The sequence below is a fragment of the Palaemon carinicauda genome, chromosome 7 (genome assembly GCF_036898095.1).
Source record: "Palaemon carinicauda isolate YSFRI2023 chromosome 7, ASM3689809v2, whole genome shotgun sequence".
NCBI classification, from domain to species: domain Eukaryota; kingdom Metazoa; phylum Arthropoda; class Malacostraca; order Decapoda; family Palaemonidae; genus Palaemon; species Palaemon carinicauda.
Window position 1 is genome coordinate 166,503,259 of NC_090731.1, and position 12,146 is coordinate 166,515,404.

At 32.5% G+C, this 12,146-nt stretch overlaps 1 protein-coding gene across 1 annotated transcript in view; it reads left to right on the forward strand.

The window, feature by feature from the left end:
• LOC137644645 (tachykinin-like peptides receptor 86C) overlaps window positions 1–11,179 on the forward strand; it is a 19,109-nt gene extending 7,930 nt beyond the window's left edge. The window contains exons 4-6 of the mRNA XM_068377596.1: window positions 200–474; window positions 9,549–9,803; window positions 10,844–11,179. Coding sequence (XP_068233697.1) covers window positions 200–474; window positions 9,549–9,803; window positions 10,844–11,179 — 866 coding nt within the window. The remainder of the gene's footprint in view (window positions 1–199; window positions 475–9,548; window positions 9,804–10,843) is intronic.
• Window positions 11,180–12,146: the final 967 nt, after the last annotated feature.

A 12,146-nucleotide genomic window follows, 5' to 3' on the forward strand; every position in this document is an offset into this window, starting at 1 on the left:
ATAATAATAATAATAATAATAATAATAATAATTGGAACACGTCTATGAATACCCATATTATTATTATAACTTGCTAAGCTACAACCCTACCAGTTACAATAATCACACTATCGTTTCTGAGCGTTATTCATATTTTACAATAAATGAAAAACAAATATTAAAGGTAGAACTGAACATTAGTCTTTCTGATCTATTTCAGGTATAAGCGCCCCATACACCGTATTCTACGAGTTAACCGGACCGTATTTTACCTACACGTCCCGGACAGTCTTCTTTGAGCAAATCAATTGCGACACGTATTTCTGCTGGTCAGATGAAAACCTGATTTACCCCTATCAAGTGAGCGTGGTGTGCGTCATCATCGTGCCGATGCTGTTCACCTTTCTCATCAGTTACGGATTCCTGATGCATTTTCTGGTGCAGCGACGGTCTGTTGGGGCCAGCGATTCTAAACAACTTGCCAGGAAGCGGAAGGTACTATTGCAGAGCATGCAGTTGTTGTATTAACCCCGAGGGTGTCTAGGCTGAAGCCTAGTGGGCCCACCAAAACCATGGGCCTAAAAAAAAAAAAAAAAAAAAAAAGTTTTATGTTAAAGATGGCTGAAACCTAGTGGGCCTACCAAAACCATGGGCCTAAAAAAAAAAAAAAAAAAAGTTTAATGTTAAAGATTTGATTACTTATTTAATTTGTAATGTAATTTTAATATATTGGACGAAATGAAAGCGTGAAATTCACGGGGGGGGGGGGGTGGAAATGAGGGGGGGGGGGTGTTTGGCGTTGGGGCATGTTGGGGGCCCAAGGAAGCTGGAAGCCTAGGCTTAATACAGCACTGCAGGCATGCACTTTGTCGAGGCAGATATTTTATTCATTCATAGAAAATTTCATCTAAAATGTATCTTGAATAAATAAACAGCCTTTGCAAATTCTAAAATGAAATATTTTGAGAAAACACTGAAAGTCATCGATGTGTCTTGATCATATGCAGAACTTTAGGCTGTAAGTTAAACGTTTATTTATTTTTCATCTCGCTGACCCTATTTGAGCAGCCCTATCGTTACAATACATACATATATATATATATATATATATATATATATATATATATATATATATATATATATATATATATATATATATATATATATATATATATAGTTGCACTTTACTACAACTTTTTACCAAAACGAGAAGAGGCTGTTTTAAGAAACTGAATACCCAAGTTATTTACGCGAAACTGGTCAAGTGTACAGTGGACATATTGAGGCATATCAAACATTTAATACGTATGTTTGTATTTGCTAGTAACATCAAGTCTTAAAGTGTTTGAAATTGCCCCTTAAGTACTTTAATCTGTTTTCAAGGTTTTCACTCTTAGAGAGAGAGAGAGAGAGAGAGAGAGAGAGAGAGAGAGAGAGAGAGAGAGAGAGAGAGAGACCAACGATAGTAGACTTCACATACACAGATAGATATATATATATATATATATATATATATATATATATATATATATATATATATATATATATATATATATATATATATATATATATATATATATATACACATACAAGATGTACTCGACTTTTTACATTCGAATGATATACAGTAGTTACGACTGTTTTACGTTAAAAACATAAATTACAGTGTTTGTGTTTTTTCAGAACACATTCAAGGAACAAGGCAAGAATGATAAGTATTTATGAAAGGAATTTACCCCTCCTCTTCGCCTATGGAACTGTCACCCATACATGAAGACGTGTGTCTAAGAGAGTAGATGGAAATGTACACTGGCAGTGTCGTATGTGTTGTGTATGAGGGTTGAATGTCTGGGAAGTGTAAGGATACGAAGCTGAGGTAAAATACTGTGAAAGATATATATATATATATATATATATATATATATATATATATATATATATATATATATATATATATATATATATATATTTTATTCTTGGTCATAGGAGGGTAAAGGTTTTAGTCCACTTAGCGGTGCTGCCACCTTTCAGAAATTGCCAGTCCGTCTTCAGTCAGATTTCGCTTTAGAGATATAAAATTGCCATTAAAAACAGAGCAGCCACATCATATCATTCCCCTTTTCCATGCATAACAATGACTTGGGATTCGAAAATAGGGCACAAGGTCCAATTTCCTTCAAGTCTTGACCATTTGAACCTAGACTTTAATAAAAAGGGTACATAACATAAAAAGTCTTTAAAGGGAGTAGATAGAGACATTAATGTCAGAACACAAGACAAACCAAATCGAGACCAGATTTGGGACAAATTATCACGACCACTTTCTTAAAAGTCTAAGGTTTCTAGTGCTTAAATCATGTGATGAATACTTTAAAATGGTTGCTTCAATGCCAGTTTGAGCTACATTCTAAAAATAAATCTGGTGCTAATAGGTTATCAAATGCTATCAAATTACGTATACTGTATTAGAGCCATCTCCATACTAGATGGCGTCCCGGCATAACCTATAATAAAAAAAAAAAAAATCATATGCAAAAAAAATATCCTAAATTTACTGTGGGTAATACGCTAATCTTGTCTTAACAGCTATTTGCTTCTTCTGAGGGAATCTCCCGTATATAATAAAGAGCAAGTGTCCTCTATATATATATATATATATATATATATATATATATATATATATATATATATATATATATATATATACATATATATATATATACATATATACATATATATATATATATATATATATATATGTATATACATATATATACACATATATATGATATATATATACATATATACATATATATACACATATATAATATATATATACATATATACACATATATATACTGTATATACATATATATACATATATATATATATATATATATATATATATATATGTATGTATATAAATAAACTTTCCGGTCGCACTCAGCGGTATTGCCGGACGTATAACTACTCCGTCTCCCCGTCCCTCGGGTGGGGGAGAGAAAGTAGTCATACCCTGGTGAGAAGGGGGTACGTGTGCATGTGTGCATATCTATCTAAATATATAGCAGTCATTTTTGACGGGTCGTGTACACTACTATTGGGAATATATAACTTTTTTTTTTTTTTTTGGTCTTCATCCTTACTCTATAAATATCTAGCGGAACAGTTAAACCACTCTGCCTCCCCGGAACATGGTCCCGGAGGTATATTTCGGGCGCCGTCTCCAGACAAAGTGCCATAACTCCTACCCGAAGTATTTCCCGAGGTAATTGCCTACATAAATCTTGATGTGGAGACCGCCTAAAATATTCCGGTTGATTTGGTCTACAAGCTCTGTATAGAAGGACACCATATGATATTCTATTTCTCAAAAGGACCGTACAATTTTTTACAGTTTTATTCTATCTTCATTGAAAATAAAATTTTACCTCTTTAAATTGATTTAAAATTCCGAGTGATATTAATGCCAATTTACGTTATAAAAACGAGTTAAGGAAATTTAAAGTTTTACTGAAATTTCCTAAAATCTAGGACACCATATGATATTCTATTTCTCAAAAAAGAACCGTACCATTTTTCTTTTTCAGTTTTTATTCTATCTTCATTGAAAATAAAATTTTACCTCTTTAAATTGATTTAAAATTCCGAGTGATATCATTGCTAATTTACGTTATAAAAACGAGTTAAGGAAATTTAAAATTTTAATGAAATTTCCTAAAATCTAGGACACCCTATGATATTCTATTTCTCAAAAAAAGAACCGTATCATTTTTTTTTCAGTTTTTATTCTTTCTTCATTGAAAATAAAATTTTACCTTTTTAAATTGATTTAAAATTCCGAGTGAAATCACTGCTAATTTACGTTATAAAAACGAGTTAAGGAAATTTAAAATTTTAATGAAATTTCCTAAAATCTAGGACACCATATGATATTCTATTTCTCAAAAAAAAGGACCGTATCATTTTTCTTTTTCAGTTTTTATTCTATCTTCATTGAAAATAAAATTTTACCTTTTTAAATTGATTTAAAATTCCGAGTGAAATCATTGCTAATTTACGTTATAAAAACGAGTTAAGGAAATTTAAAATTTTAATGAAATTTCCTAAAATCTAGGACACCATATGATATTCTATTCCTCAAACAAGGACCGTATAATTTTTCTTTTTCAGTTTTTATTCTATCTTCAATGAAAATAAAATTTTACCTCTTTAAATTGATTTAAAATTCCGAGTGAAATCATTGCTAATTTACGTTATGAAAACGAGTTTAGGAAATTTAAAACTCTCATGAAATTTCCTAAAATTTTTAGTTTTTATTCTAACTTCATCTAAAACAAAATTTGATCTCTCTAAAATTGGTTCAGAATTCAGAGTGAAACCAATGTTAGTTTACGTTATAAAAACGAGTTAAGAAAATTTTAAATTCTTATGCAATTTCCGGGTTATACATTATTAACCAAACCAAATAGTACTTGATAATAAGAATAGGGAAGTGGGGAAAATGGGGAAAGGAAGAGTACCCCTGGATACAATCCAGCTTATAGCTCAAAGGCAGGTACTCGGGATGGGAAAGATTAAGGAAATAGGGAGAAAGAGAAGTACAGGAGAAGAATAAAAGAGAGGGGCAGACCCTCTTGCGATATTAGGGAATTGGTATTAGCTAATTTCCGGGTTGATAATTTTTGCCAATGCTAGTTCACGTTATAAAAACGAGTTAAGAAAACTTTAAATTCTTATGCAATTTCCAGGTTGATAATTTTTTGCCGTTTTACTCGCGTAAAAAATTCCGAAAAATTGCAGCGCATTACTCAGAGAGAGAGAGAGAGAGAGAGAGAGAGAGAGAGAGAGAGAGAGAGAGAGAGAGAGAGAGAGAGAGAGAGAGAGAGAGAGTGTGTGTGTGTGTGTACTTTCAATTCCCATCAATTTTCAGTATCGAGGCTTTTCAATCCTGCTAAGATACAGCAATACATTTTCTTATATCGCCGCTAGATAGGAGAAGGAAACATGATTAGATGAGTATTTTAATTTTTTAATTTACCCAACTGTACATTTGAAAGGATTAGTTAGTTCTAATTTGACTATAGTTTGTGTAAGATCCTTATTTTCCTTAACTTATTAACATGGAACAATGTATTTACACCTACATCAAGTTAGTAATTTAAGTTAAAAAGATACATATATATATATATATATATATATATATATATATATATATATACATACATATATATATATATATATATATATATATATATATTATATATAAATATATATATATATTATACATATATTATATATATATATTTTATATATATATATTTATATATATATATATATATATATGTGTGTGTGCGTGTTTTTTTATATCTATTGTGAGTCCGACGATGGTAAGAGACAAAAATAATGATATAACGAGTAGGAACTTTTACATTTCACACACGTAAATAAATAAATAATATATATATATATATATATATATATATATATATATATATATATATATATTTATATATATATAAACACATAAAATGGTAAATCTAGACAGCTGACATGTGACAAGAATAAATATGTACCAAGTCATGAAGGAGAAAGTGAAAAAAAAAATGATTGGTGTTATATTAGTATTTTCGTCTTTTGACTTAGTCGATTCACAATGGTTATAAATACCCAAATGAATCACATTCATAGGGTCAAATACCTTAAGGTATATCTATGGGAACCGAATATCATAAGGTGATAGTACCAAAAGGGTAATCTAATAATTCCTTGACTGCTCAATTACGTAACTCGGTAAATCAGTTTGGCTAGTTGAAGGTCGCCATATTAATCCTTTTTAATGATTTTACCGAATTAAATATTTTGTAATCCTGTCGGTTACCTGTACCAGGAGTCAAAACCTAATTTTAACTCATGGCCTGTTTTCTAGCTATTATGTACTATTACCTCCGCCAAGGACGTTTCGTTTCCACCCCTGTTTGTTCGTTTGTTTGTCGATAGCCTAACTCAAAAAGTAAAGGATGAATTTTGATGAAAATTTAAGGATAAGTCAGAAATGGGCTAACTTGGAAGTGATTAGATTTTAGCGTAGGTCTCCGCTTTCTGAGTCCGTATTTTCTAATTATTCTCTGCTTAAATATGGGTTATCTGATACACCAAGAAAATGACCTCACAGAGATTACATTTCCTATATCAATAAGATACATCAATGATTTTATTTTCACTGTAAGTACAGCGATGTCTATAATAGACGAAATTACAAACTCCAGTCAATTTTTCCACCTTTCCTTTCATGGCTTCGTTTACATGATGTTACGATCTATCAGAATTTAAAGGCTCAAAATGTCAGTTTGCGTCTTCAAAGGAGAATCCTCTGTGAGTTAGACAACAGCGAGAAATAACAAAAGTATTACTTTGTAAATGGCTAGTTTGATCATCCTGCAAAATATACCTAGATTTGATCATCCTCATCATCTCCTACGCCTATTCACGCAAAGAGCCTCGGTTAGATTTCGCCAGTCCTACTTATCCTACTTCGCGCTTCATAGTCCTCAGCCATGTAGGCCTGGGTCTTCCAACTCTTCTAGATTTAATACCAAAATAGAACTTATAAGAAAAAATACGCCAACGATAAGAAAAAACAATGGATACTAAAATATCAGAAAACTAATAGTTGACTTCACCCTGTTAAATGTGCCATAGAGTTTTGAGATAAGAGGAAGAGGTCTGAGATGCTTAGCTGACTTTTTATGATTTACTGAAAAGCACCGAAACTTCAGGTAGATAAGTATTATTTCAAAACTCAAACTTAGTCCGGTAGAGACTCAAAGGTTATGAAGCAAAAAAAACAGAGGAAGAAGGATGAGAGAGAGAGAGAGAGAGAGAGAGAGAGAGAGAGAGAGAGAGAGAGAGAGAGAGAGAGAGAGAGAGAGAGAGAGAGAATTACTCTTTACTGTTTATAATTATTATTCTCTTTAACTAATACGTTATGATTAAGATATATAATACTTTTTAATAAAAAAAAAAATTATATATCAAACACAATAAGGACAATAAATTTATAGTAATGTATCGAAGGAAATGCTTCTAATAACAGTTGCATTAAAATTTCTATAACTGGCACAAGTAGTAAAAGTCAGGCTGTGGATGCTTTTCAACATACGGGGCTCATCGACCTAGATGAATGTGGCGGTGACAGTTGTGTTTCTCTCTAAAAGCCACCCTTCCCCATGGAGAAGTTACTAAGGAATGCTATAAATAATAAAAGGGATTAAAACATAATTTATAATTGATAAGAATTATCAATATCAACATTATGAAGAGAACACTGAGTTCTGATTTTCCAGGAAAGAGAAACATGACTAATTTCGTTCGTTCTCTTTAAAGCTGAAATGGAACTTAATCTTCAGCCATGAACCAAGGTTTATGAAGCTCTATGTTAGAGAATTTAATCTGGAATTTAACTATAAATAGAATTATATCAGGTGGAAATAAATATCTTGTAACATCTGTCTAGACTAAAGAGCGAAATCATATTGCTTATGTTGTTGCTTGTCAAAATAGAATTCTCGGGGTTTGCAAATATTTGGGTAAACATATTTTTCTATCTATCTATATTGAGAGAGAGAGAGAGAGAGAGAGAGAGAGAGAGAGAGAGAGAGAGAGAGAGAGAGAGAGAGAGAGAAGTAATCAGCGCTCACTGGACCGGATTAAAAAAAAATAGTTTATTTTCTAGTGACATTGAAAGGCACAAGCAATTTCAATTTTGAGAAGTCACACTGACCTACCTGCAGTGGGCAACCAATTCTCCGATAATAGTTTTTAAAGTCTCTGAAAAACGTTTTTCAAGTCTCTGGTGATAGGTTTTAAAGTCTCTGATAATAGTTTTTCAAGTATCTGAAAAACGTTTTTCAAGGGTTTCAAGTATCTGAAAAACGTTTTTCAAGTATCTGATAATAGTTTTTAAATCTCTGAAAAGAGTTTTCTGGGTCTCTGATAATAGTTTCTTAAGTCTTTGGTGATAGATTTTAAAGTCTCTTATAATGGTTTTTCAAGTCTCTGATAATAGTTTTTCAAGTCTCTGAAAAACATTTTTCAAGTATCTGATAATAGTTTTTAAAATCTATGAAAATAGTTTTTCGGGTCTGATGATTAGATTTTAAACTCTCTGATAATAGTTTTTCAAGTCTCTGATAAACGTTTTTCAAGTATCTGATAATAGTTTTTAAAGTCTCTGATAATAGTTTTCAAGATCTCTGATAATAATTTGTCAAGTCTGATAAACGTTTTTAAAGTATCGGATAATAGGTTTTAAAGTCTCATATAATAGTCTTTAAAGTCTCTGATAATAGTTTTTTAAAGTCTCTGATAATAGTTTTTTTAAATCTCTGATAATAGTTTTCAAAATCTCTGCTAATAGTTTTTCAAGTCTCTGATAAACGTTTTTAAAGTCTCCATAATAGTTTTTAAAGTCTCTGATAATAGTTTTTCAAGTCTGATAGACGTTTTTCAAGTATCTGATAAACGTTTTTCAAGTATCTGATAATAGTTTTTAAGATCTCTGATAATAGTTTGTCAAGTCTGCTAAAAGTTTTTCAAGTATCTGATAATGGGTTTTAAAGTCTCTGATAATAGTTTTTAAAGTCTCTGATAATAGTTTTCCAGGTCTCTAATAATAGTTTTTAAAATCTTTGATAATAGTTTTTCAAGTCTCCGATAATTGTTCTTAAAACCTATGATAATAGTTCTTCAAGTCTCTGATAATAGTTTTTAAAGTCTCAGGTAATAGTCTTTCAAGTTTCTGATATGTTTTTAAAATCTCTGATAATAGTCTTTCCAGTCTCTGATAATAGTTTTTAAAGTCTCAGATAATAGTCTTTCAAGTTTCTGATTAGTTTTTAAAATCTCTGATAATAGTCTTTCCAATCGCTGATAAAAGTTTTTAAAGTCTCAGGTAATAGTCTTTCCAGTCTCTGATAACAGTTTTTAAAATCTCTGATAATAGTCTTTCCAATCTCTGATAACAGTTTTTAAAGTCTCAGGTAATAGTCTTTCCAGTCTCTGATAACAGTTTTTAAAATCTCTGATAATAGTCTTTCCAATATCTGATAACAGTTTTTAAAGTCTCAGGTAATAGTCTTTCCAGTCTCTGATAACAGTTTTTAAAATATCTGATAATAGTCTTTCCAGTCTCTGATAATAGTTTTTAAGTCTCGGGTAATAGTCTTTCCAGTCTCTGATAACAGTTTTCAAAATCTCTCATAACAGTTTTTAAAGTCTCTCATTATAATTTCTTAAATCTCTGATAAGTTTTTCAAGTCTCTGCTCATAGTTTTTAAAATCTCTGATAATAGTTTTACAAGTCTCTGAAAAAAGTTTTAAAAATATGTTTTAATAGCTTTTTAAGTCTCTGAAAATAGTATTTTAAGTCTCTGAAAATAGTTTTTAAAGTCTCAGATAATAGTCTTTCAAGTCTCTAAAAAACGTTTTTCAAGTATCTGATAATAGTTTTTAAAATATCTGATAATACTGTAATTTTTCCAATTCCTGATACTAGTTTATCCTTTCAGGTGATGGTCACCGTATGCGCCATGATGATCAATTTCCTAGTACTAAGAATCCCATCCTGGATTTTTCTTTTGGTGCCTCAACCTACCGACATGAGTGAGGCAGAGGCTCGCAGGACCTACAGCTACACCCACTACAGCCTGCAGTCTCTAACTCTGTGCGCTTCAGCCCTCAATCCTATTCTCTACAGTCTTCTACAGCAGAGCTACAGGCAGTTTCTGCCCCAAATGACGAGGCCTTGCATCAGATCATCCAAAGTAAGGCCAATAAGATATTCATGTGGGCAATGGTTTAGATATAGTCAATGGTGCAAGTATTCCTTATCGTTAATTGCTATGAGAGGGTTACAAATATAATTTCCTTATTGGCTTAATAATTGTTTAATTCTTGAATGTTATTTCTAAGAAATGGGCATCAGATGATCAGAATCCTTTTTTTTTTTCTTCAAAAGGATTAAACAATATGACAACTAAATAAACAAATCATGAAAAGAATGTGTAAAGTCAAAATAGCATGGGCTTGGAAATTAATGGTGAGGGTGATATTAAAACAGAGTGAATCGAGGTAAAGGAAAGTCCACGATACACCAAAGACTAAGATTTAAATTCTAATTTTGAACATTTTCAGTTCCGTATTAAGGAACGTCTCATATTATCAAAGGCACTGAGGGCAGGAAGATGAAAAGAAATCGTATATTAGGTTTTAAAGTTTTAAAGGACGATCATGAATGGCAGAGGTCAGGGACAGTGATGATGCCCTATCTAGCAAGCCAGTGCCTTAGAGACACCATATATGCATAGGATCAGCGCCCAAGGTCCCTCTCCACCAAAACTAAAACCAGGGAGGGCCAGTCAATGGCTGCAGACGCCCCAGCAGGTAGACATGTAGGTTCCTCCAAGACCCCCCATTAGGTTTTTTTTTTTTTTTTTTTTTTTTTTTTTTGAAAATAGGGTCCCTCATTTTTTATTTTTTTAATAATAAGGGTGCTTGCATCCGTTCAGATCGTCTCTCTGTCCCTCCCTCTGCCTACTTGAAAAAAACATTTCTAGCTACAGGCTACTTCCAACCACTCTCCTTATCTAACAAAGAGGGTAAAGTTGCAGACAATGCAAGAAACTAACGACTTTGAGCGGGACTTGAATCCCAGCTCGACAGACCATCAGGCAGGGACGTTTCCAATATACTTCAATAATACATTTCCTTGCAATAGCATTTTGAATAGGATACACTACATGACTTCACCAAGAACTGTAGTTATCTCGATTTTTAATTGAAAATTTTCTCTCTTTTTGAATAGAGGGTGGGACCATTACTCACCACCAGCTCCCGACCTTCCTGTGGAACGATGACGTCACCTGAAACTATAAGCAGCGTCCTACCAACCCGATCAACAGTATTCCAACCGAGCTACATTTTGCCAAACGTAACGAACCACGCAAAGGCAACCGGTGGGATGCAACACTTGGCGCCAGTGCAGAGCGAGCCTGTTCTCCTCTCCGGCTCCGGCTTATACGACCAGCTAATGGAAGAGGCTAATCCAAGGAACAGAGCACCGACGCCAAAACTAGCCATTGTTTTGGAGGTAGAAGAAGAGGCGGATGCTGATAACAGGAAGGGAGGATATAATTCATGATTCATTTAATTTATCGAAAGGATACTAAAATCTTGATGATTTATCAGTGTTTCATATTAAGATTAATCTAAGATTCATTTAAATGTTACAGTGATGGTGTTTGTGATTACGTGATTCATCTTGATCTTATTTCGTAAAATCATATCGATTGATCTTCACTTCGTGAAAGCGAATGATAGACTCAATTATGAATAATTTATCTTCCATGGAGAATTTCAATGTAACAAGGAACTTATCATCCTCGTAACAAGCTCTCGTAATTGCCAATACATAATACACATACTGTGCATGTTCTATGTGAACTTTAGATTTCGTAGTGAAGAGTATTAACCTTTCTAAAAAGTATCACGTGACACTTTCCATGGTGGAGCTTTCCACTAATTCAGTAGTGTTAGCATATTAGAAGAGGCAGAACGCTTCTCTTGTTTTACGGTGACGGCCAGTAGGCCTATGGCTGGGAGCGTCGGTTATTATTATTATTATTATTATTATTATTAGCCAAGCTACAACTCTAGTTGGAAAAGCAAATGCTATAAGCCCAAGGGCTCCAACAGGGAAAAATAGCCCAGTGAGGAAAGGAAATAAGGAAATAAATAAATGATGAGAATAAATTAACTATATATCATTCTAAAAACAGTAACGGCGTCAAAACACATATGTCCTATATAAAGTATTAACAACGTCAAAAACAGATATGTCATATATAAACAATAAAAAGCCCCATGTCAGCCTAGTCAACATAAAAACATTTGCTCCAACTTTGAACTTTTGAAGTTCTACCGATTCAACTACCCAATTAGAAAGATCATTCAACAACTTGGTAACAGCTGGAATAAAACTTCTAGAATACTGTGTAGTATTGAGCCTCATGATGGAGAAGGCCTGGCTATTAGAATTAACTGCCTGCCTAGTATTACGAACAGGATAGAATTGTCCAGGGAGATATAGTAATCCCCCTGCTGGTTTC